Raw genomic sequence first — 25,707 nt, 5'->3', positions numbered from 1 at the left:
ATCTCTGTCAAATAAATAAATAAATAATCTTTTTAAAAAAAAGGTTATATATCAATAAGTCATTGCATTGAAAGTAGAATCTCAGGGGTGTCTGGGTGGTTCAGTGGGTTAAGCATCTTGACTCTTGATTTCGGATCAGGTCAGGATGTCAGGATTGTGAGATCGAGGCCCCCATCGGGCCACGCTGGAAGTGGAAACTGCTAAAATTCTCTCTCTCCCTCTGTCCCTCCCCACCCCTCCCTCTCTCTCTTTGAAAAAAAAAAAGAAAAGGAGAAGAAAGTAGAATCTCACAGGAAAGCTTTGTTCAAGTCAGCCAGTCTCAATTTTATAACTATAGATATCAAATAATTATTAATAGGAACCGTCTTCACTTCAACCTGGCTTACCCTTAGTATTTTCAAGATATCTGACTTGTAAATATTCTTCTACTTTTATCCTTTCCTGTAAAATAAGATATAATGGTTAGCCAAGTGTTTTATATTCTAAAGACTTGTGTCAGTAGCTCAAGGTTTCTCAGTCTATCGAGATTCCTGTTACCTAAAAATATGTTGGTTTTCGTTTCAACTTTGTCTTTAATCAAGGTGAATTGAAAGATCCACAAACAATGAATCTGACCCTCAGATAACCACGATGATCCTTCAGAGTCAATAGTGGGATGTGGATATGGTAGAGAGGAGCCTGTGAAAGGGAAATCAAGATGATCCTGTCTCTCACCCAGAATGGTCATCCAAGATGCAAATCAAGAAAGAACCAGAATCCATCTAATTAGGATGGCTGAGGGGAGAGGATTGTGAGAAAGGACACTAACGTTTGTTATTTGACACCTACCAGACATTGGTTTCCAGATGAAGAAACCAAAGCTCAGGAAAGTCAAGTAACTTGTCTAAGGTGCACAACTAGTCATTTATGATTGAAACCAATAACTAACTCCAAATCCTTCCTAAAATCCTACATTCACTCCTGGGCCAAGAATGTGAGAATTAATGATTTGAGCAATCTGGATTTTTACCCCAGGGTCAACCAAACCACCTCTGAAACCTAGAAAAGCCTGGAGCTCTATTTTTTTTTTAACTTTTATACAGTGCAGTTCCAAACTAAATTGGGACAACTTTGTACTTGCATCTTACTAAAACTGGGACTAACACTGAGTGATTGAGTTGAGTAGCCTTGTCTTAGTAGGACAAGAAGCCCGAGTCCTTCTCTGGATGCGTCTGGGAATTCCTAGAATCTGGGGAGAGTAAAAGAGAGTCTGGAGCCTTCTCTGTGTACTAGGAAAATCTGGTTTTGCTAAGAACTTGGCCAAAGATTTGGTGGTGTCAACTGCAAAGACAAATCCTCAGTTTCCTTGCAATTACTGCTTGAGATTCTCTGAAGAATTGTTGCTTGAAGGGGCATCTGGTTGGCTCAGTCGGTAGACCATTGCAACTCTTGATCTCAAGGTCGTGATTTCTAACCCCACATTGGGCATGGAGTCTACTTAAAAAAAATTGTGGCTGTGTGCCAGGATGTTTAGTAGGAAGCTCCTTCCTTTATGACATCACCAGGCAGGTAGCTAAGGGGACTATTTGAGACACTCTTAGAATAACAGCCACTTTTGTGGGAGTGCAAGAACAGAAGCATTTAAAACTGAGGGTAAATTTCCAGACTTCATTAAGACCCTCAATACAAGCCAGCCGGTAAAATATGGGATCTACCCAGAGGAGCTCAGTGTATCGGATGGTCAAGACTAATAAAACTGGCTCCAAGGTAGCAGTTTCAGCACCAAAAGGGTCTGAGGATACTAACACATCTCCTCAGCGGGGACAAGGGCACATTCTTGCCTCGAGCTCACGAAGTGCTACAGCCCCCGTAAGCCCTCCGCCACACCGAAGATCAGAACCTGGGCATCTCACCACTCTCTATTCAACATCAGATTATCCTCGATCTAGCTCCCCCCAGGCAGGGCCTGGCCTTGCTGGAACACCCACCCCTCGAGGAAATGAGACTCGATCAAAATCAGAAACATACCGCCATCCCTCTCTTCATCGAAAGAGCCAGCAAATTCAGACAGCTTCCCATGCTGTCCAGATGCATCGGAACATTAGTCCATCTAGAGATGAATCAACACGAAGAGGGGGTGAGAGCAAGCCAGGGCGTGACATCAGTAATCGCTACTCATTAATCCCAGATGCCAAATCCTCTCGCCGGTTGAGTTTTGTAGACCAGAAGGATAACTTACAAACCTTACAAGAAGACGACCCACCCTCCAAGGTCCGGTACCCACAAGGGGTCAGAACTCGCCGTAGGACTTTGGTTTGCCCAAAGGATGAAGCAGTCCAAACTGAGCCCATCCGAAAGGGTTTGACTGCTACTGAGATCAGATCTTCAATGAGACCCTGTAGCCCAGAACATAGCAGTGGCCGTGTCAGTGCAGACTCTCGGACAGCCCAGAGAAGGATCCCTGGCCAAGAGTATGAAATGAGTCGTCTCAACTCAATCTATACAGAACCCAAGTCTTTGCATAGGAATATGAACATGGAATCATCCCTCAGACTCTCTATCCTTAAGGATTTGGATGGTGGACACCGAGTTTCTATACGTCCAGATCCTGAGTCTATCCGCAAGCATTCTGTCTATGCTGACATCAAGCCCTCCCCAAAGGTCTTAATATCATCAGAAGTAGAGTCCAACCTCAGGTCCTCAACCCGAGGAAACAGCGAGGTTGGCCGCAGGGTCACCATCTCCCCAGCGGGACAGTTACTATACTCAGCACCCCGTGTGACAGCTCGAGCAGTGTCTGAGAGCCCCTCCAAACCTACGTTTGTCACTCCAGAGCACAGCTATAAGCAGCACACCGAAAGGCCTTCAGAAAGTGTCTGCATGTCCCCTGGACCCTCCCGAAAGCCCTCTGCCCATGTAGAACTGGAACTGACCCCTCGGCCCTTACCCCCTCGGTCCTTACCCAGGTATGGGCCTGATTCCTCATGGTGGACCTTACTCAATCCTGAAGCTGAAACACCCCAAAGCCGGCCAACAACACCTGATTTTGAGTATAAGTCCTCTCCTCCCCCAGATCCTTTATTGTCCTTTTTTGAAATGGACTCAAGTCCTTTCTGTGAGGAAATGATGTTCCAGAGAGAGAGGGCAAGTCCATCACCACCACCAGCACCAGCAACACCACCACCACTATCATTACCAAGGGAGTCTCCAAACCAGGCACCATTGAGGGAAGTGCCACAGGCCCTCAAGTGCACCTCCAAACAACCCATTCAAAGGTTTAGTGCTTTCTTCTTGGGTATGTGAAGAAGCAGACTGCCCAGGTGCAGTCCCAATTTAGTGAGGTGGGATTTTAGGGTGGGCAGGAAAGGCCCCTTCTTCATTCCGGACCTCAGAGCTGCCCTCCTGCCAGTGCTAAAGCTAGTCCCATCCTTGAGCCCATTGGTCCATTCCTTCCCTGCCAGCTTCTCTGAGCTCCAAGCTAATGACATCGGTGACGATGCTTGGGCTGGCATCAGGCATTGACTTTTCCAGGCAACGCTGCTTAACCTTTCAATGGAAGATAGTAGAGAGTGGTTTTCAGGGTGGGAAGTGCTTCCCAAGAATGGAAATGAAGAACTGAGCTGGGGTGAGGGCTGGTAAGGACTAGTAAAGAAAATAAGATTCACAGGTAAATATTTTGACCGCAAGGTGGAGAAGGTGAGGGCATAGACATGCAAGGACCCAGACTTCCGAGAGGGGAAAGGCATTAATAGTGGTACAAAGAGGGTGGAGAAAAGGGAGAGGGGAGTTTAGTCCTAGTCTGCAGGGGCTTCTTGGAGACAATCAAGGGCTGAGGGCACCTATGAGGGGAGAAATGTGGAGGTAGAAAGGGAGATGTTAAGTAGTGGGGGGAGGGATGCACATCCCACAGAGTGAAAAAAAGCAACAATCTCTATTACTTTCAGATGTCTCTGAGGAAATGTACAATCGTGTCATCTGGTGGCTAAAAGGTCTGTGCTTTTCCCCCCTATGGATCCATTGTAGGGGTCTGGGAGGCAGTAGGACAGGTGGGAGGGTGACCTCTACATATTTATAGAACTAGGTCTATCAGGACCGTACATACTGGGGGTTAGACTTGAAGAAGCAGAGGAACTTCTTGTCTATAATTCCACCATTAGAGTCATTCTTTTGGGACTTAGAACTTTTTTCATTTTCAAGAGCCTCCTTTCAATGGGAAGTAGTCACTTCTGGAATGGAAAACAGTTTAAGCCCATGCCTTTCAGTTCAGCTGGACTTACCTCTCATGTGATTTTTTTAAAAAACCAAAAAACAAGTCACCAAGACAAACTACCTGTTTCACAGTCTTCCTCAGGGCTGACTCCGCACTAACTCAGGTTGATGGGTCTCCTCTTGTCTCTTTCTGGTTCTTCAGAACTCTCTTCAAGCCCCCATAGCTGGACCTGGGAGGCATTGGCTGCTACCCAGTAGTGTCTCCAGGAATGTCAGGCATTTGCCTTGAGGCCATCAGTGGGTCCTATAGCCAACTCTAGAATCCTTTTTCTTTTTTTTTTTTTTTTTAAGATTTTATTTTTAAGTAATCTCTACACCCAGCATGGGGCTCGAACTCACAACCCTGAGACCAAGAGTTGCATGCTCTACCAGCTTAGCCAGCCAGCCACCCCCAACTCTAGGATCCTTAAGAGAAGTGTCCCCAGACACCCCACCTCCCACTTTGTTCCCTTGACCTCTCTAGTGGGAGGGAAGGTGGGGACCAAGCCTCATTTAGTGAATCTTAGTAGCAAGGAGTGTCTGCTTTGAATGTTGTAGCCCAAAATATGCTTTAGTCTGTGAGCACGAGGGAGGCCAGGGCTCTGGATGAGGAAGTTCCTGGGGAGGAGAGAGCCCTGGGAATGCAATCCAGTCCCAACCAGCATAAGCCCTCTAAGTGATGGGCAGCAAACAGCAGAGAAGGGCATCCCTGCCCCTCAAAGGGAGCAAAGCTCTATAAAGTTGAGGTTTAGTAGAGCATGGACTCGAGTTATAAGTATTGGGTTTGAGCCCTGTGTCTATTTTCTCACAATGACCTTGGGTAAGTTATTTTCTCTCTCCGATAATTAGCTTCCCTGTTAATGAGAACAATGGCAACCTCTTAGGTCCTTATAAGGACTGACCAGCACTCAGCATGGTGCCTGGCAACAGTGAGCCCTCAGTAAATGGTAGCTATTGCTCTTTGGGCCACTTGCGCTAGGAAGGATGCTGGGCCAGGTTATGCCCAAGTCCACTGAACATCTTTAGTAAAATTCTCTTTTTCCCCTCCTGTTGGTACTCTCTGAATTCCATTTGCTGCCCCCTGGGAATGCCCGACTTCTACTTCTCCATTATGACAGATGAGGAGGTAAGAACACTCCTGGAAAGTTACTCCCAGTACCTTCCTGGGCTCCCCCTTATCCAAGTCCCTCTCTTAACCTCTCATGGAAGTAGGAACGGAGGGAGACAGACAGAACTGCTCCCTATGGTTGGGCAAGTTGTTCACGCACAAGGGCACCTAACTGAGAGGGCGAGTGGGGCTGAAATCTAGCCTGCGCTCCAGTTGCCATACTGTGCACTTGTGGGGCTGCATCTCCCCAGAGGCAGATTTGCACAAAGGCGCTATACGAGCTAGTTGCAGCCCTGGAGAGATGATAAATCCTGCCAAGTGCTCTGTGGGAAGGCTGTCTGGGAAGCCATACATTGGATCAGTCTCCACTTGGCTCTCATCTCTCCAGCCTAGGGCACTCCAGAAAGGGAACACTTTTCTGGGTTACACACTATTTGAGTCCTCAACTTGGAAAGGCACAAGGTGAACGCTGCTCTGGGCAGCCCCGTGTCCTGAATATGACAAAGAGTGTCCTGATTTCACAGTGCGTTGTTCCTCTAAGTACTTTAGTTCTTCTTGGCCCATGTTTGATAAGATAGTCTGAGCTTTTCCTGCCTCCATTCTTTCTCTCACCCTATCTCTCCCTTACCCAAAGCCTAGCATGGCTTCTAGTGGGTCCCATCCATGGCCTAGCCCAGGATGGACAGTTAATTACACATAGAAGACAAACAAGGGAGGTGGGGCAGGACAACCTGAGCTCAGATAACGAAACAGCTGAAGGGGAGGTGCCAGAAATGTGGCTGCCACCCCCTCTGCCATGGCTTCCTATTCAGCCCCGTGCCCTGAGCTCTGCTGTGGGTGGGAACAGCTACTTGTAGAGATTACCTCCATGCAAGACTGTAAATCCTTTTCTCCCTCTTCCCTTCTCTTCCTTCCTTCCTCCCTCTATCCCTTCCTTCCATAAACAACTTTATTCAGATGCCTAGCACTCTGCTAGGCACTCCTGGCGGGCAAAGCATTGAACCTCAGAGCGCACACATTCTTTGGCCATGAGAAACTTACCATCTGGTTGGGGAGATAAGACATGGACAGGAAACATTTAAACAACAATATGAAATAGTTTGTGCTCAAAAGTCCAAATAAACGCAGCAGCCTGAATAAGTGCTCTTACCAGATCTTGGGAGAGAGGGAGTCATCAGGGGATGTGTGTGTGTGGTGGGGAGTCAAGTTACACCCCCCTTCTCAAAGCCAGGGGTATCTTAATAGCCCCTTGCTCGCTCCTTTGATGCACTTACGTACCTTTGGGAAGGGGTTAGTGTTTTCCCTCATTCGGGATATGATGGTTTTCACTGAGCAAGTTCCTCCCTGTTCTCCCCCACCTTCATCCCCTTTCTTGGTGCATCTTGTTTTAGTTTAGGAAGTCAAAAGCCTTGGCAGCAGGACGGCTCCTTCCCAAAATAGCTCTTATCCTGTCTCGATAATTGCAGCTCTCCAGCCCTGTTCAGCAGCAGGGCTGCTCCCCAGAAGCTGGGGAGAGACTAGCTTGGCCTGCTGGTGTTCTCTGGCTCTTTGGAAGTGAGGTGGCATGGAGGAGAGCGAGGACTCCTCTCCAAGTGTGAGAGTTCTAGGCCTTCCCCAGCCTGTCCTCCAGGCAGCAGGGCCCACAGGCCATGCCACAATAGAGAATCTGTGGTGCTGGTGCCCGAGGCATCTGGTTCTTCTGATCTGGGAAGGGTTGACTGTAGAGTGTGTTCCAGAGTCCATTCCTGGCAGGAGTTCTCTGGTGGCCAGCCACAGCTCCTGGCTTGTGGACGGCTGCATGTCTGTTGTTGAGCTTCACAAGCCCTCTGGGTCCACAGCTGGGGACAGAGGCTGATTCAACCATTTCTCAAGTGTCAGTCCCTCCCAAGTGACTCCTCAAGGCCCTTTTGTCTAAGGAGCAGGGCTTATAGATGCTTCTCATCCTTGGATTGGTACACTAGGGGCTGGAATCTCCCCAGAGAAGGTTATGCTGGACTGAGGGAAACATTCCTAATGGTTTTGTTTTTGGTATCAGAACTAGCAGGAGCTAGGGGCGCCTGGGTGGCACAGCGGTTAAGCGTCTGCCTTCGGCTCAGGGCGTGATCCCGGTGTTCTGGGATCGAGCCCCACATCAGGCTCCTCCGCTATGGGCCTGCTTCTTCCTCTCCCACTCCCCCTGCTTGTGTTCCCTCTCTCGCTGGCTGTCTCTATCTCTGTCAAATAAATAAATAAATAAAATCTTTAAAAATAAAAAAAAAAAAAGAACTAGCAGGAGCTCAACAGGAAGGTCCCCTACGGGGTCAGCTGGGGCTGTCTTCTCACACAGCTCTGGGGAATTCCTTGGGATAAAGCAGCTCTTGATGGGAAGGGCTGCAACGCCTCTGATGGATGGGGCTGCCTTGGCCCCAAGACCCCTGGTCCTCAAGGCGCCTAACCTACTTGCCCTTGAAAATGACTTCTCAGGCTGTCAGCAGACAAGGTGGTTTACTCCCTTCTATCTCTATCAATTATGCAAGAAACCAACTCTGGAAAACAGGCCAGGAACCAGGTGAGGCCATCTCAGTGATACCTAAGGCCGACTTCGGTGTCTTTAAAGTGACATGTCGTTTGGCCTCTGGGGATTGTATGGCTAGCCTCCTGTTGGCTCTTGAGCCTTGGGGAAGTTCTGCTCAGGTAGACTTCCTCGACAGAGAAAAATCCAGAGTCTAGGAGGAATGCAGGGTCATTCATGGGGGTGTTAACAGAATCCCGGCAGGTGGGCTATCTGAAAGGAACCCTAGGACCATCTTTCCCACTGCCCTCATTTTCTCTTGCTTTGTACAGAGGCTTATAGTTGAAAAGAGAGGGAATTGAAAGAATGGAGCAGAGCTGCTGAAAATGGGGCAGGGCACCTTGGGGGACTTTTCATAGCAGCCTGACCCCTGCCCCAGCTGCTTTTCCTGTCAGACGGTGCCTTGTTCATTTCCAGCTACCATGGGCAGCGAAGTCCAGAGCTGAATGGGAGGCTGGTAACCTCTGACCCACACTTGCTATTTTGGAGACAGGCTAGGTTGACCAACTCATCGGGGTTTGCCTGGGATGTGCCTGGTTTAGCAGCCTGTGTCCTGGGATGCCTACTGGTCCTGGGCAAACTAGGACGAATGGTGGCCCCAGGACAGGCTCGGGTGCAGTGTACGTCAGCAGGAGCCACTGGAAGCACAGGGCAGGGGGATGACATCCTGCCTGCACCGTGAGACCTGAGCAAATTGTTCCTCTGCTGTGAAATGGGGGCAGGAAAGTCCTAAGCCTCTCTCTTGGGCTTGACGGCAGAACTTAGGCCAGAATCCCTTGGTTTTCTGTTCTTCTCAGAATGATCCCACATAGGGAAGAATCTGCCACATTTATTTTGGACTCTCTGGTGTGTTTCCAGAAGCTCCTTGGTTGCCTGCCTGGAACCCATCTCCGACGTTGTATCTTGCTGCCAGACTAGCTTGGTGGTGTTTGAGTTGGTGGGTTTTTCCAGTAAGAGGAGAAACAGCAGAACTGGGCAGATGAGGGAGCTTCAGAGGGCCGGCAGCATCCTTGGGTGAGGAAGAAAATCTGTAACACAGAAGCCACCCGGACAGCTGCTCAGCCACAGGAAGGTTATCCTGAGTGACAGAAATGACCATGTCCCTTTGCCCTCCTCTGCTCAGCTGCCTTTGGCCCAGCTGCCATGAGGGGAGAGGCGAGAGACAGCTGCACCTTAGGGGCTGAAGGAACGCCCGGAGGAGGGGGACAGAATGTGAGGCAGTTCCTGAGAGAAGCCCGGGCTCTGGCACTGAGGTGGGAGGACAGGGCTGGCCAGAGCCACTTCCTCGGCACGCCCACCACAGGCAAAGTCATTTAGCTCCTGGAGTCTCCACAATGGCTGTTCTTGGGAATTTGGCTCAGTAAGTCTGAAACCAAGACCTGCTTTCTAGAGACTGGAGTGCCATTTAGCTGGAGAGGCTGACTCTACAGTTGGTGGCAGCATGGGCATTCCAATGTCACTTTAGTCTCAGGTTCTTCTGCCATGCCTCTACACCCATTACACACGCACATTCCTCATGTTTCGGAGGGAAAGCATTTGACATTCTGACAGCTGACAGTTGCTGATTTGGTGTTGATAATTTTCTCATTAGCTGAAATAATAGCTATCATTTTAGTGGCTACACCATTCTAAGCGTGTTACCGTAGTGACTCTACGGCAGCCTCATGCGGTGGACTTTTTCTCCCTATTTCATGGATGAAGAAACTGAGGCTCAGAGCTGGCTCCTCAAAACTGGGAGCCCTTTAGGGAGCATCCTGCCCTAGGGATTCACACACGATGTAGAAACCCTTCTTCCACAGCCACATCTTCCTGGGAAGTAACTTCTCAGTATTTCAGCAGTACTGTCAGATATCACAGATTATGAAGGGAAAGGCTTTAGTGAGGGTAACATTTGTGTCTTTGCATGTGAACTATGAGGCTGGGAGGTGAGTATGAGCTGGTAAGCAGCCAGAATGAAGGGCAAATTATGGGTCAGTGAAGCCCAGAGCCTCAAGGCTTGTCTGTGTTCCAAAAATCAGAGTGGAAAACTGATCAATGAATCCTTTCAGTCAATTCATATTGATCAGACACCTCCTGGGGGCAGAGGCCTGGTCATCCGGGAAGACATTACATCACATGTTCACTGAATTGAAATGAGTAGAGGTTAAAATAGAAGACATACTCCCTGTCCTTGAGGGCCTTTTGGTTAGTTTGGGAGAGAAAAGTATACAGATGGGTTACTTGAAAGGGGGTGGACATCGAAGAACAAAACAAAGTCTAGTGAAATGAGATAGCAAAGCTTCTAGTATAAAGGCGCTGGGAGGGTGAAGTCCACGTAGACACAAATTTTGTCTCTGTATGATGAAGACCTTTGATAAATTACTGCCCAAAGACTGAAGGGCAGTAGAGTCAGTGAGTCTTCAGCCATGGGAGGTATTCAAGAAGAAGCTGGGAGGTGAGGTGGGGGCTCTTGAAGGGGGTCACACTCCAGTGCCTCTGTAAGTCCCTTCCATCTCTCAGCTCCTGTGCCCTGCCCTACTGCAGAGAAGGTGTTGGAAAGGCCCTCTGGCTGGCCTCTAGCCCTCTGCTGGCTCCAGAACTGCCCCTCACCACAGCCATCCAGCAGGTGCCAGGAAACACAGGCTCCCTGGCCTGGCCACCCACATGTCAGGCCCCAGGATCCCGGGACACTGGGGAAACATAGCAGCAGGGGAGGGGCTTAGCGTGTTTTGTTTTCTTGCCACAGACCTTTCTGGACAGACTAGCTAAGGTTTCCTTGAAAGACACAACCCAGTGCTAGCCCTTTGGCCCCACTAGGGCCCTTGGACTATATCCTCAGTGATTCATCACCTCTGAAGGAAGGGAGGTACAAATAGTTCTTGAACCACTTAAGAGAAACTCTGTTACCCAGACCTTTGCTAGTCATACAGATCTGAAATCCGGATTTCCTGTGGTAATCACTATTTATTCTTGGCTTCTGAAACTGGGCCTTGGCTTGGCCCACGTGCAGCATCCTTGTTTAGTTCAGTGCCACACAATCTTCACCTGTGGGTAGGCAGGAAAGATCCAATGGGGGGAGGGCAGGAGTTTTTTCACATTGGCCTGACCAAAGCAGAGGGAGCCCTGGCCAGTGGGCTGGAGGTGTGCACTGATCTGAGTTTCTCAGGAGAGTCAGGCTTTGTGCCAACCAAAGTGTCCACTCACCAGAGCCTTGACCTGAGTACCCCCACTCCTGCAGTGCCTGGGAAATTGTACTCTAGTCCAGGATATCAATTCCTGGTGGGATGTTGAATTTTAAGGAAGAGTCAGAGCTCCAGGAGCTGAGGGGCACTGAGGCAAGGTTGGCCGGCCACATGCTAACTGGAGGTGGGGAGGACACTCAGTGGTCAGTGACTCATACAACGGCTGCTCCATCTCGGCCCCACTTCCGCCCCATGTGTCAGACTCTACCTGCACCGACCCAGAACACGAGAGCTGGAGTTGTGGGGAGTCCAAGCCTACCTTTCAATGGGAGAAACAGAGGCCTAGGGAGGGGAGGGACATTCAGGCAGTGAGATAATCACCAAAGCTGGCATGGGCTCCTAAGCGTAGGCCAAGTTCTCTCAGAAACCTAGAGCGTGGCAGGGTTAGCCTTCGAGGTTTGTGCAGGTGGAATGGCTCAAAGTCTGCCTCTAGCTCTTGTTTAGCCCAGCATGCTTCCTGTCGGGCTCTGATACAGTAATTACGAAGGTACTAAAGCACCAAGACCCTAAGAGTCTTGGCTTAGGGGTGAGTTCCACAGTCCCAGGCCTCGCCTAGGGGCTCACTTCCCTCAACCAAGCTGGCACCAACGTGCCTCAGGGGACACACGGCTTGCTGGGGCCTGAGCAGCAGGTGCCAGAGCAGAGCCGGGATTCCAGCCGCAGCTGAGGATGAGCTGGCTGAGCTGCTTTCTGAGATGTGTCCGTGTCCACTCTTGGACCACAGCCAGGGCTGGCGGGGAGGAGGGAACTTCTAATTGTGGAAAACAAGGCTTTGGGATGGGGCCTGTCTTCCTTAACATAGGTTTTCTCCCCTTGGCCCAGCACCCCCGTGCAGAATGCCAGTGGAGGCACCCAAGAGGTAGTCTTATGAGTGCACGCATGAGTACTAGTGGCCTACAGCTAGTTCCCAACAGTGGGGCTTTGTGTAGCCCGAGTGGATGTTTGGTTCTGACGGCAGCAGCTGCTGCTACTTCTGCAGCCTTCCAATAGCCATTGGCTTTTTTCTAAAGAAACTCTTTCATGTCTTTGTTTTCCTGAGTACAGCTTCAGATCTCTTGATCTAGCCCAGGCCTTTTCCAGGAACTACTCTATACCTTCAGAGGTTCCCTCTTATCCGAGCCAAGGTGCTGACCCCTATCCTAGTTTAATCCCCTCATTTTCTGGTGTGGGAAACGAGGTCCAGAGAGGTAAAGTGAGCTGCCCAAGGTCACCCAGCTGGGCAGGTTTCTCCTCAACTTGCTAGCTTATGAATGCCCCCAATTTCTTTAAGCAATGGCACTCCCCCTTCCATTCTTCAGTCCACCAGTGCCAAATATCCAATAACATCTCCAATAGCCACGCCATGTTTTCTGAGCCTGGTCTCATCTGCATACCTAGGCCCCTTTCCCTCCCTCTGCTAAGTTCTAACTTGATCCCAACCATGACCACTGGTCACAGATTGGACTGAAATAGGGTAGGGAGGCTCTGGCCCTTCTACCAAGAGAGAGAGCCATGTTGTGCGTGGGCCTCAGTTTTGTCTAATGTGTAGTCAGGCCAGTCAGCCTGCCCTGAAGGAAGGCTCTTGGGAGTCAGAGAGAGGCATGCTTCTGGAAACTTCCACAGAAGCCTGACCAGCTCAGACCTGTATTAGCTCAGGAAATCCCTACCAATTCCCCACCCTCTAAGCATCTACTTCTCCCTTGCTGCTATGACCCTTCTGAGCCTCTAATGCCTCTAAAGCTGCTAGGGCATCTGTCCCCAAAGCATCTCACCTGCTTGCCCAGCACAGAACTGGCTCAGGCCTGGGCTGGCCTCTCCCGAGGCCCTCCTACTTTTCTCAGCCCCAGACAAGGCTCTACTGCCCCTTAAAGGCCACTAGGCCTCTTCCCTTCCACCCTTCCAGCAGATGGTCCCTGGATAATTTATGCAGCAAACCCTCTTTAATCTTTAATCTAGGGTCCTGCAGGAAGGGAACCTCTTGTCTTCTCCATAGCTTGGGTAAAGGTAGGCGTCCGACATTCTACGGCAGGAGGTGCGGAGTGGGTAGGGTCAATCCTTTAACTTGGACATCTGCTGGGGCATTTTCCGCAAACCTTTGGTAACGAATGGTTTCCCTCCCAACTCATGGGGCCAACTCCCTCTCCTTCCAAAAACATTTCCTCCTGGGGATGCCAGGTGGGCCCTTCCTTTTTCTTTGGGGATTTGCTCAAGCCCCCACTGTGATGTGCTGCCTGAAGAGGTCACTCTTAGGCGCTGAGTAAGGAAGAGCCAGGTGACCCGTGCAGCGCTGTCCTGAGCGCCCCTGCGCACCCTGCGCTTCCCGGGGTCTCGGGCTGCAAGGCCCACCCCCACCGACCACCCACCGCGGGCCGCCGGCACCCGGGCGGGCGCCCGAGATCTCTGAGGGCAGGCCCCGCCCCCGGGCCGGCTCGCCCCGCCCCCGCCGCCAGGCCCCGCCCCCGGCCGGTCCGCACTCTGGGCGGCGGGCGGGGGCCGGCGGTCCGGCGAGGTCGGCTCGCAGCTCCGGCCGCGGGTCGCTCGGGCGCTGTCCAGGCGGAGCTGGCCCGACCCGGGCTGCAGCCATGGTAAGGCGCACGGGCGCGGGGCAGGGCCGGGGCGCTCAGGGCCCGCTGCTCCCGGCGGCTCCGCGGGGACCCGCGGCTCTGCAGCCCTGGCTGTGCGGGGCGGGAGGTGCTGTCTCCGGCTGCGGGCACAGGCGGACACTGCTGGTGGACGGCGCTACGTCGCCGCTTCCAAGTTTCGCCCTCAGATCCGAGCAGCGACGGAGCGGGCCCCGAACCCCGGGGTGCTGCCGGTGTTCTTGGACCGAGGGCTGGGTCGGTGCTGGGCGGAGGTGGCGGGGTGGGGGGGCGCCAGCAGAGACGCGCAGGTTGGGCTGGGGAGGGCGCGTCTGCGACAGGCGGAGCTGAGGGTCCCCCGCCCTTGCTTGGGTCAGCTGTTACCTGGGTGACCCCTCCTCACCCACCTAGCCTGGGTTCAGGGGCCAGTACCAACTTCCTTTGGAAAACACACAGAAGAGGCCTACAAACACTGCCTGCCTCCCCAGGAGGGGTGGTGAGACGCTTGGGCCTTCCTTCCTGCAGCCTGGCACAGAGCCGCTCCCAGGCTCTTCCCACTGCGCCCTCTGCCCGGGGACCCCTGAGAGAGGGAAGCCCAGCCCACCATCCTACCCGTGGGATCAGCTCTATCCCTCTGCCTCTGAGATAGGAACCATGGGGAATCTTCCTCCTGCTGCATCCTACACTCCCCCACTCCCAAACGGGGTCCCTCTGCAGTAGTGGTGGGTGGGGGAGCTCATTCCTGCCACATGTCTGGAGGAGAAATAGTCACCCCAGCCAGCCTCCTGGGGCCCTCAGGTGGGAAGCTTTGATGTCTGGCTGTAAGGGTGCCAGCTCTTCTCCTGCCATCCTTGCCAGAGCCTGCCACAGACACATGCCGGGGGTCAGGGCCTCCAGGACCCATGCCAGCCACCCCTCCCAGTTTGGAAGCCCCCCAGCCTTTGCCCTCCGCACTGGGACGCACAGGCTGTTTACAGAAGCAGGAGATCCGTGACCAGCCTATGGGACAGGATGTTGGCTGTGGGCAGCCTCCAGAAGGGAACTCCCTGGGCCCACTGGAATCAGAAGCTTCCAGGTCTGAAAAGGCCAACGTTTTGGGCTTTTGTCTTTCAAGCTGTGTCCAGGCTGAGGCCCAAGCCTTGGCTAGGAAGTCTGGGTGACCTTGTGACCTTCCCCAGAGGGGGGTTCCTGGGAGAGGCCAAGTGGTGCTTGTCTTTATCCCTGCCCCCCTTCTCCCCACATGGGTATGGACTCAGCGATTGTTCCAGTGCTGGAAGCCTGGAGGAGCACTGACTGTCCCCAGTGCCAAGCCCAGCAGGGACCAAGAGGGGCTTTTTCTGCCACACACTAAGTTCAGTTCAGCTGAGGTCTTGGTGCTTTCAGCTTGGCTGAAGCCACCCTGTTGCTCTCTAATTAAAAGATACCCCACAACCACCAGAGTCCTCGGCTGTAGGCCCTTTAGACTCATGTCTTAGGCTGATGGATTCATGTCAAGCCAGACTGGTCTATAAGGGGTCTCTCTCTGAAAGGAGATCAGTGTCCCAGCTACTTTGGAGGTCAGTGGGTAAGGTGGGGAGAGCTCCCCAGCCCAGGAGCCCAATGGGGTTTTAGTTTGCATGGGAAAAGAATGACAGGCCACATTAATAATTACCCTGTGACTTGAAATGTACCATCTCTCCTCAGTTCAAAAACAGCTTGAGGTATCTCTCCCCAGCCTTCCTGGGAGTCAAGACAGGGCCATCCACAACTGGACATTAAGCCCTGAAATTAAGATAATATTCAAAATCACAGAGGCTGTTTCTGGCCAAACCTGAAACACTGGTCTTCTGACTCCATGTGCACACTCCCAGCCAGGCCCCTCAGTTTGTCTCCCACCTAACTGGCAACTCTGAAGCCTCTGGGATGCCAGCCTCCCTTGGGCCCGAACTCATGCCCGTCAGAGACTAAGTGCTAGCAGCTCCTCCACTGATTCTCTGGAAGGTCCTCATGAGTCAGAGATCAGGTATCCTAGGGTGGGCGGAGTGCCCCTGTGGCTGGGACTCTGCAGGGAAATCTAGGGGCAGATTCCTGAAGACAGTGGGGTTCTCTGCTGGGAAAACACAAAGGGACACTTGGAAAGAAAAGCAGGGCTGTCCCCATGAGAACATATTTCCAGGGGATTATAAGGCCTCTCACCCTACTTCAGCGCTGCTTAAAGTTACGGTGAAAGAGATTGGAGTCCTTTGGGAGTGGAGTCTCCTGGGTGGCTGTCCCCAGGTACTGATAGGCCAGGTCACCTTGGGGACAGCTCACAACCCTCTGGCAGGCCTCGAGGTCCTTGGGGGTTAATAGGAGAGGCCAGGTTGATCAAGAGCCTGTGCTGCAGACAGACTGGGGAGGCTGGTGCTGTGCCCACCGGGGTAGGCGGCGGGCAGGCGTCATGGGACAGCCAATCAGAGGAGGAGGGGACTGCAGAGAAACAGTGATCCTGCTGCAGCTGAGCTGTCCTTGGAGGGTGGGAGCCAAGGGAAAGGGAGGAGGAGGGGGTGGGGAACGACATTCCACAGGCTTTTTTGGCCCCTGACAGAGACAGGGGGGGTCAAAGAGAAAGGGAAAGGAGCAAGCCAGGAAGCTGGATTACAACAAGAGCATCGAGACTAAGCTGTTTCTGTGTGTGAGGAACTTTGCCTGGGAGATAAAATTAGACCTAGAGCTTGCCGACAGGGTGTCCGAAGCGTGGGACATGGACCGCTCACTGGGATGGCAAGGCAGTTCTGTCCCCGAGGACAGGACTGAAGCTGGGGTAAGGTGCTACTCTGGGAGATGGGGGGGACCTGACCTGTCTTCCCCCTGCCTTGATGGGGATTGGGGCTCAAAGTCAAAAAATGATTTGGTCACTGTGAAAGCTGGGGGTGAGGGAGGACAGATAGGAGGTGAAGACCCTAGTGTCCTGACTCCTTGTCTAGAGCCCCTGTGGATCCCTCCTGATGAGCAGCCAAGACTGGCAGGGAACCCAGGAATGCTGGTTCCTGGTGACTATGGAAGATGGGGGATGGTAGGAGTCCCCATCAGTGTCTTCTTTTCTCCCTTAACTGCTGCCCCTCTGCTCAGTGCCCTTGGGGAAACCAGGTGGAGGACAGTCTTCTCTCTTTCGCTGGGACCAAGTGCTGGGTCACTGTGGGGTTATGCAGAGAGGCAGGATTTCCTGGAATTCCCCAGACTCGAACTGCCAGAAAACAAGACCTGCTGTACCCCATCCCCCTCAGCTCCAGCCCCATCTCCTCTCTGTTGCCATATAATGAATTCTCCAAGCTGGGACACTTTGAGAGTGAAAAGGGGCACAATTCATCACTATGCTAGGACAACAAACAAACTAGGATGGACAGTTACTCCCCTGGGACCCCACAAATATTATGGGTGAGAAAAGCCTGTTAGGCTTGCTTCAGGACAGCCTCTTTTGCTGGTTCAGTTCCCAGCCCCACATGCTGGTTCCAGTTGCCAGCTAAAGGGCCTCTTTCCTTCCCTCTGTCCAGGCGGGCCCTGGAGACTGGCTACAAGCAGGTGTGGGGACGTGAGAGATGACAGCCTGGAGGTAGTTCTTAGGGGACTTTTCCCTGCAGCCTTTCTATCTCAGTCCCTTTCCTCTGACATAAACCTGGCAATGTGCATGTCTGCCTCCCTCAATTCTTCCTTCTGTAAACTGGGGACCTGCAGGAGGTTGGCCATCTTATCTCCCCTCACCCTGGCCGGGACTCCACAGTGGTCTGGGATAGCCCCCACTGGCTTGGCCAGTCCCCAGAGAGTGAGTCAGCTGCTGAAGCCGGCCCTTGTCCATTGTCTGGAGGTGGCATGTGGGTATTGTGAGGCAGAGCTGAGCCCAGCACTGCCAGGCACTCCACAAAGGGGGCTGACTCCCAAAGGAGAGGGGAAGTTTTCGGGTCTTGAGTTGATGGGTGGGGGGGGGGGAAGCGGCCTCTTGTCCAAGTTGGAGATGGGGGGAACAGGTCTCTACAGAGGAGCTGGCCATTCTTTGCCTACCCATCATGGCTCAGGCCAGATCCCCTCCTGCACTGCTGGCTGAAGCTTACCCCAGGCAGAGAGGGCAAGAGACAATGGGCGCTTCCTCCTGTGTGTCCCCCCTAGTCAGGGGCTGTCAGCAGCCTAGTGTCCTCCTATCTTCCTTCACTGGGTCCGTCCCAGCTCCCTTGCTCCCCGAGCTCAGCATCCACTGGCAGGCTTACCCTTCTGTCCTGGGGCCTCGGCGCAGGTGTGGCACAGTGTCTGGATAAGGGGGGTCCGATGGGCTCTACTGAGCTCTTTGCGGTGAGCCCTGGGAAGTACGCGCCTCCTGTAGAGTCTGAGCCTCGGTGTTAGAGCTCACTGACCCGCAGTGCCGGCTGGCACAGAGCCCCCTGCTGGCCCTTGATTTACCTGGGGCCCGGCAGCTCCCTTCACCCCGCCCTACTTCCCTCCCGCCCCTGCCCCTGCCCCTGCCCCATTCTGCCTGACCGTCTGCCACTCTCCTTGAATCCTGAACCATGACCTCCGCTCAGCTCTAACGCCTCTATTGCTCCCCCTTATTCAGTCTGGCTTCCTGGCCTTTAGGGCAGTCCCTGGCCCCTGGCTTGGCCAGACCCCCGGGAAGGGCAGGGCGGTGAGCACCCTGTTAAGAGGGAGCGTCAGGACGGGAGTACTCAGATCCCAACAGCAGTTGCAAGGACTTTGGGGGCTGCCCAGGGCTGCTCCTGGATCCTGGGGTCTCTCCTGGCGTCGCAGCTGGGGAGGCACAGGAGCAGGTGAAGGAGGGATGGGGAACACTTCCTCTGGCTTAGCTGCTAGTGCAGTTTCTTTCCCTTCTAACAGCAAGCGCTTTCCTCTCTCTCCCTCTCGCCTTCTCCGGTCTTCCTCCTTCATTCTCCCCTTTGTGCCACCTACCCACCACCCCACCCCGCCCCACCCTCCAACCCCCAGATCAAGCGCTTCCTGGAGGACACGGATGATGCAGAACTGAACAAGTTCGTGAAGGATTTCCCAGGAAGCGAGAGCTGCCACCAGCCAGAGGGCAAGATCTGGGGGTCCAGGCCCCAAGTCCTGGAGCCAAGGCCCCAGGCCCCGGACCTCTGCCAGGATGACCTGGAGTTCAGACCCCCTTCATGGCCCCAGGCCTCTGACAGCCAGCAGTACTTCTCTGCCTCGGCCCCTCTCAGCCCCTCAGCCCGGCCCCGCAGCCCCTGGGGCAAGCTTGATCCCTATGACTCCTCTGAGGTAGAGCTGCCAGCCCTGCCTTGGCCTTTCAGTGGGCTGGTGCAGGAAGACCCAGGGAGGGAGCAGAGAGATCCCGAGTGTCTGTGTGTGTGTGCGTGCACGTGTGCGTGTGTGTGTGTGTGTGTGTGTGTAGGTGTGCGCACACGCACGCGTGCATGTTGAGCTGGGGCCCCTCTGTCTTGTGTCAGCCCCAGCTCTGTGGCGTTGACTCTCATGTGCATTGGAAACTGATATTAGTAGGGGCAGGAGCCTAGCTGGTGGCCCCAGATGGGTCTCAAAGGAGTCTGACCATGCTGCTCTAGGGTGGGGGCAGAGACCTAGGAGGGAGGGAGAAGGCTGGTGTTGGGTCCTGGGGCCCTTCCTGCCTCTCGCTCTGATGCACTCTGCCTTCCTGTCCATTAGGACGACAAGGAGTATGTGGGCTTTGCGACCCTCCCCAATCAAGTTCACCGGAAGTCTGTGAAGAAGGGCTTTGACTTTACCCTCATGGTGGCAGGTAGAGCAGGGGAAGGGCTGGGCTGGGTAGGGGGTGTTGCAGGTGGGGATGGTATATATGTGGGGTGGGGGTATGGGTAAGGAAGGAGAAAGCAGCTAGTGGCTATGCCTTTTTGCAAAATACCCAGGAGCTGTGGGTGGCCAAAAGTATACATGTGGGGGGTGAGAGGGTGCTGAGTGGTACAAAGAACACTTGATCAACAGCTTTCTAATATATGCCTTTTTCGGTGTAACCTTGGGCAATCTCTTACCCTCGCTGGGCCTCATTCAAATAAGAAGGCTGGACAAGCTGTTCTCTCTGCTTCCTTCCAGCTCTAAAATGCTATGGTTGCTTGTCTCTTCCCAATTAGATAAGAAAGCAGCTCCCTCCATACCTTGTTCTAGTGGGGTTGCCTCTTGGCCATAGCTCTTATCTTCTGTCCTCTCTGCCCCGTCAGGAGAGTCTGGCCTGGGGAAGTCCACTCTTGTCAATAGCCTCTTCCTCACTGATCTGTACCGGGACCGGAAACTACTCAGTGCCGAAGGTAAGGAAAGGAGAGGGGCATGAAGACAGGCATGTAGACTTGACCTGGGAAATCAAATCCATGCCAGACCCTGGGGGCTGGGGCCTTCTCCAGCAGGCAGGAAACCATGGCTTCCTAGAGGGATTGACGGCATCTCTCCATAGGCCTATCTAGCCTGGCAGCCCACCAGCCAGCTCCCTAAAGAGTTGGGTGCCGAAGCAGGGCAGGGACCAGAATCCTTCTCTCTGAGTGAGTCTCTGACCCCCAAAGGATTCCAGGAATCCAAGAAAAGAGCCGGGAGCAGAGAAGAGGCTGGGGCCAGAGCCAACAGCCACCGGCATTTCCTGTGTTGGGAAATGTGCTCCTTGCTGGTTCCCAGAGAACAGGCCCCCAGGCAGCCTGGGGTGGGAAGGGGGGCAGTGTGGATGAGGCAGTCTGGGCAGCAAAGCTGGTTGGGGTGGGTGGTTTGTCCTGACTGGGCAGGTCCTTGCCCTCGCCCTGGCCTCAGTTTCCCCCTTCTCCAGAACGGATCGTGCAAACTGTGGAGATCACAAAACATGCAGTGGACATAGAAGAGAAGGGTGTGAGGCTGCGGCTCACCATTGTGGACACACCGGGTTTTGGGGATGCAGTCAACAACACAGAGTGGTATGTCTGACCAAGCACAGCCCCAGCTTCCCTCTTCGTATTACACACACACACACACGCACACACGCACACACGCACACACACACGGGTGCACCCACAGGCACAGATATAACCAAAATTCTCAGGAGGAAAGTTTGTGGCCTTGAGCATGCCACTGCCCTTACTGAGCGGCTGTCTCCTCCTGTAAAATGAGAGGGAAAGGGTTGGAATAGATGCTCTTTAATGTCCTTTCTGACTCTGACCTATAATTCCATAATGGGGATGAAGACACAAGATAAGAAAGCCTCAAAAAAGCAAACCCATGTGAAAACAAGTAGCACAGGGCCTGACACCTAGTAGTTGCTCAATAAACACCCCCCTCCCTCCTTCCTTTTCTTTCACCAGCCACATTCTAGGTGCCACAAACCACTTTTATTAAAGGAATGAGAGTGCCTTGAGGAAGGGGTGAGGAGGAGAAAGAAGAGGTGAAGGGGAGACAATTGGGTTGAAATTTGTTTAAACTACAGGAACCCTCTAGGCTAGAAGAACAGGTGACTTTGCCACATATGCCATCATCCTTGACTTTCTTTTTTCAGGAACTGGAAGGATGCTTAGATAATGGTCAGACCCAAGTGAGTAGATGAGAAGGAGAATGAATGATGAAGACAGGAGAGGAGGTGGTGCCCTTGATGAAGTCAGGCAAGGGGTGCTAAGACCACTAGACCGAGTTCAGACCTTGATTCAGCATTTAGTAACTGTGAGGGCTCAAGCAAATGACTGCATTCCTCTTTCTTCAGCTGAAAGATACTGGCCCTTACCACCTTGCCCAGTTGATCTGAAAATCACCCTGAATGATGCATGTGAATGTGCATTAAAAACAAAAGTAAAGAGCTGTTTACATTACACTCATGGATTTTAAGATTATAATTGCAGCACCAGTGCAAAATATAAGGGCGGGGCTGCCTGTTGAAAATGATGATGAATTTCAAGATGGCCACAGCAGAGAAGCAAACCAAGGGTGGGTCCTTCTGAGATCAGGGCCCTGTGCTGACTGCACCGGTGGCACACCCAGAAAGCTGACCCTGGGTAATTGCCCCACAGACTCATCAGACCCTTATAGACCTTTCTGTGCTCTGGATCCCCATGACATGCTTTATCATTACTGTATGTGATTTTGGCTTAGCACACGGATTCGTCTTCAACTGCAGAGTCTTAGCCTTGGGGGGGGTGAGGGGGCATTTCTTCTTTAGTCTTGTGCTGGCACTGTACGCGGTCTTCTGATGGAAATATTCCTGATGGATCGAGGGGGCCTCTGTGTCATCATCGCTAGGTATATGTCTCAGCACCTGGGGCTTGCCATGAAACTCTACCCCAACAAGCACCTGGTTCCTACTCTACCAAGTAGCATCCCCACCTTCAATCAATCTACTTACCTCCTCGTCCCTTCCCTAACGATAATAATTCATTTGCTCGGCCTCACGGTATACAGTGCGCCTGCACATATGCTTGTTTAGTCAACCAGCAGGAGTTTATTGAGCATACACTAGGTGTCCAGCCAGTGCTGGGCATCTTAAGGGATACAGAACAAGTATGTGTCATCCTGGTCGCTGAGAGGCTTATGGTCTAGTGGTAGTGGGGGGGGGTGGGGGCAGCAGTTCTCTCACATGTGTGGCAATCAAGTCAAGTTAGGAAAGAGGTCAGGTAGCGTAGCAGCAAGCACACTGAGGAGTCAGAAGGTCAAGGGCGTGGCTGGGTAGAGAATTTGCTAGCCAGAATGATCTGGATTGTCTCTTAGCTGCTGTAGATTTAGTTCCTTCATGCACGAAATGAAAGTGACGATGCTTATGTGTCCACCTATCAGGCACCTGTCAGTGAGGATGAAGCTAAGTAACAGAAGAGCAAAAGACTTGACAATTGGAGCTCTTGACTATAACATGTATGATTTCACCGTGTGGTGGAGAGAAGGGGAGAGCGCTGATGTACACTGGAAGAGATAGCTCTTAGCCGTGGCCTTGAAGGATGGGGTGGTTTAGAGAGGTGGAGGCGACGGTAGAAGCACATGAACAAAGGTTCTGGGGCTGGACTGTGAACCCGACTGAGGGCCGCCCTGGCTTCCAGTTGGCGTTCACCTGCAGGCGCCTTATTCTTATTGGATTTGTTTTCACCTTGGTCTTTTCCTCTCATCGAACTAGTATTTATTGAACTTGGCCTGTGTGTTTAGTCGGGTTTTCTAGTGGGACAGGTGAGATACATCCCCGCCGCGCCCAGGTACCTCCCTGAAGATGTGGGAAGGCAAGCCAGGGACTAACAGAGCCCTGAGGACCCTGCCCAGGGCGTGGGCTACTCTGTAGTCCCAGAGCTCCTGAGGCAGCCCCCACTCCCACAGTTTCTCTGCTTGTCTGTCCCTGCCGTAGCTGGAAGCCTGTGGCCGAATACATCGACCAGCAGTTTGAGCAGTATTTCCGAGACGAGAGTGGTCTGAACCGCAAGAACATCCAAGACAACAGGGTGCACTGCTGCCTGTACTTCATCTCCCCCTTCGGCCACGGGTACGGTCTGAGCCTGAGGCTCCTGACACCACCAGGTGCTGCCGAGGGAACAGTCTGAGAGCGCCAGGGCAGGGCTGCCGCTCGCCCGTGGTCACACATCCCTGTTCTCCAGGCTCCGGCCCCTGGATGTGGAATTCATGAAGGCCCTGCATCAGCGGGTCAACATCGTGCCTATCTTGGCTAAGGCGGACACGCTGACACCTCCTGAAGTGGAGCGCAAGAAACGCAAAGTGAGGGAAGCTGGTGGGGGCGGGGGAGCAGGTGGGCTTCCGGAAAGGACGGGGTCTCCAGAACTGTGGGCCCCTCATGTGTTTGCCAGATCCGAGAGGAGATTGAGCGCTTTGGAATCAAGGTCTATCAGTTCCCAGACTGTGACTCTGATGAGGATGAGGACTTCAAATTACAGGACCAAGCCCTAAAGGTGGGGCCACCCCAAGGCACCCCTTTTCCATCTTGCTTCTTTGGGGCAGAAGAGGGAAGTAGAATTCTTTTTAAGGGGTGGGAGAGGACCCTGGTTCCTAGAACGAAGCAGAGAAAATACAAATAAAGGTGGAAAGGAACAGGTGAGAGCGGGGGGTATTGACAGGCCCCCTCAACTTCTTCCAGGAAAGCATCCCATTTGCTGTAATTGGCAGCAACACTGTGGTAGAGGCCAGAGGGCGGCGAGTTCGGGGCCGGCTCTACCCCTGGGGCATCGTGGAAGGTAAAGCACTGAGCTTGTGACCAGGGTATCTCCTTGCCCTCAGCGGCTCTCCCTATGCTCCTGGCTGACCCCTAGCCTTGCTATGCAGTGGAAAACCCAGGACACTGCGACTTTGTGAAGCTGAGGACAATGCTGGTGCGTACTCATATGCAGGACCTGAAGGATGTGACGCGGGAGACACATTATGAGAACTACCGGGCGCAGTGCATCCAGAGCATGACCCGCCTGGTGGTGAAAGAAAGGAATCGCAAGTATGGCCAGAAGCCAGGACAGAGCTGGCGGGGGCGGGGTGTGGGGGGGAATCCCAAGTGCAGCCTTGGGTGAGAGCAAGCTCTTCCTTTGTTCTACAGGCCTTGGGCTCAGTCCAAGCAGGGGTCCCCCTAGCCTTACCAAGCCCCTTTCCCCCTTCCCCTCAGCAAACTGACTCGAGAGAGTGGTACCGATTTCCCCATCCCTGCTGTCCCACCAGGGACAGATCCAGAAACGGAGAGGCTGATCCGAGAGAAAGATGAGGAGGTGAGAGCAGTATGGGGTGGTAGGGACTGACAGCATGGAGGGTTCCTGCTTAATTATAAACCTCAGTATTTCTTGGTTTGGGAGTAAGAAGGTTCCTGGCCCCGGTACCTATCTGGGTCCTGGATTGGTGGATTGATTGTTCTACCCAGGGTCTCCATCACACCTCTGGGCTACTACCATGACCCTGGCTAAGGGATCAGAGTGTGGGGGCACTTCCCTAACACTGTGGGACTCTAAAAGGCCCCATTTTGCTGTCTGTGCCCATTCCAGCTGCGGCGGATGCAGGAGATGCTGCACAAAATCCAAAGACAGATGAAGGAGACCCATTAGCTGGCTTTCAATCCTGGATATTTAAATCTCCTCTTTGTCCTGCCCAGCCAGCCCCTCCCAGCACAAGCTCTGCTCAGGCCCCTGCAGCTACTGCCACTTCGCCTTACATCCCTGCTGCCTCCCCAGAGACTCAGAGGAAATAAAGTTTAACAAATCTATAGCTGCCTTCTGGTGTCGCTGTCTGTATGTTTACTACCTTCTGGAGACCAAGAAGATCCTAGGATCCACCTTCGAAAGGGTGCTGAAGGAGGGTGCTGGTTTCCGGCTTTTAGTAGGAAAGGGGGAGTTGGGGAAACTTTCCTCTCTTATGACAGGGTTCAGTCTCTGCCTAGAACCCAACCTGGCCTCTCCATCGTACTGACCACATCTATCCCGCCTCTCTAACTGGGGCCTGATCCTCTCTCCATCTTTTCCACATACGGTATTTTCAGTTCTATAGAAGCTTTGGATCTGATATCTGCTCTTGGGAAAACATGGTATCAGCATGCAGCCTCCTGACTTTCTATTTCCCCTGATTTGGGGAAAGGGATATACAGAATTAAGCTCAGCATTCTAGGAAGCCTGAACAAATACTGAAACCCTTGTGATCATCAGACACTATAGTAAGTGCTGGGAATGAGTAAAGTACAATCGTTGTCCTGGAAGAGTTCAATATTCGTGTAACAAATATCAAGCATCTGTTAAGTTGCAGACGCTGTTCTAGACCCTGGAGTTAAAGCAGTGAACACGGGCAAGATTCCGGTTTTGCTGGAATTTACCAGCTGTAGTAAAAGTTCCAATGTTCTGTAAACAGAGACAAGTGAAGACATTTTGGCCTTGGGGCCTGGTATTTAAAGCATTCAGGCCAACCACTAAAGAGAAGCTACCGGTTGAGAGTCTGAATCAGTGGTTCTCTATTTCTGCCGGGTTGGTGGTACCGCATGGCCACGGCGACCTCCAGCGGCCACCCTCCGCCATGCTGCCTGCTCCTGCTCCCCAGAGGGGAGAGAGAAAGGGAGGAGCAAAGAGCTGGGTGAGTCCTGTTCCCACTCTCTTTACAGACCAGGAGGTCGCCGCTAGCTAGTGGCAATCTGAG

The 25,707-nt window shown here is 52.8% G+C and overlaps 1 protein-coding gene across 7 annotated transcripts; it reads left to right on the top strand.

Annotated features, from left to right (window-relative positions):
• The first annotated feature begins 1,701 nt into the window (after positions 1–1,701).
• On the top strand, positions 1,702–24,790 carry SEPTIN4 (septin 4). 7 transcript variants are annotated; one of them, XM_045773377.2, is made up of 14 exons: positions 1,702–3,274; positions 3,924–3,968; positions 5,346–5,353; positions 18,616–18,909; positions 19,312–19,405; positions 19,842–19,928; positions 20,432–20,555; positions 22,949–23,083; positions 23,196–23,313; positions 23,403–23,504; positions 23,690–23,786; positions 23,875–24,037; positions 24,203–24,302; positions 24,573–24,790. In XM_045773377.2, exons 1-14 carry the CDS (start codon positions 1,717–1,719, stop codon positions 24,630–24,632), a joined length of 2,985 nt encoding a protein of 994 aa, XP_045629333.1. In that variant the 5' UTR covers positions 1,702–1,716; the 3' UTR covers positions 24,633–24,790. The 7 variants fall into 7 exon arrangements, with proteins under 7 accessions (XP_045629333.1, XP_087710666.1, XP_045629337.1 ...); XM_087854540.1 differs by lacking the exon at positions 5,346–5,353 and having other exon boundaries at positions 3,924–3,969; positions 18,609–18,909; XM_087854542.1 differs by lacking the exons at positions 1,702–3,274; positions 3,924–3,968; positions 5,346–5,353 and adding an exon at positions 13,590–13,671 and having other exon boundaries at positions 18,616–18,659.
• The last annotated feature ends 917 nt before the right edge of the window (positions 24,791–25,707 follow it).

Source organism: Ursus americanus, chromosome 23, assembly GCF_024610735.1.
Source record: "Ursus americanus isolate L20-20 chromosome 23, mUrsAme1.1.p, whole genome shotgun sequence".
Classification (NCBI taxonomy): domain Eukaryota; kingdom Metazoa; phylum Chordata; class Mammalia; order Carnivora; family Ursidae; genus Ursus; species Ursus americanus.
The sequence above is the reverse complement of the archived record's forward strand: the minus strand, read 5'-3'. Positions and strand labels throughout refer to the sequence as shown.

What these genes read in the sequence shown, in the direction of transcription:
- SEPTIN4 (XM_045773377.2), top strand. Translation starts at nt 1,717, where the DNA reads ATGGTCAAGACTAATAAAACTGGCTCCAAGGTAGCAGTTTCAGCACCA. An exon ending in GTTTAGTGCTTTCTTCTTGG is followed by an intron (nt 3,275 to 3,923) that starts GTATGTGAAGAA and finishes TATTACTTTCAG; the next exon opens with ATGTCTCTGAGGAAATGTAC. An exon ending in GCAGTCAACAACACAGAGTG is followed by an intron (nt 20,556 to 22,948) that starts GTATGTCTGACC and finishes TCCCTGCCGTAG; the next exon opens with CTGGAAGCCTGTGGCCGAAT.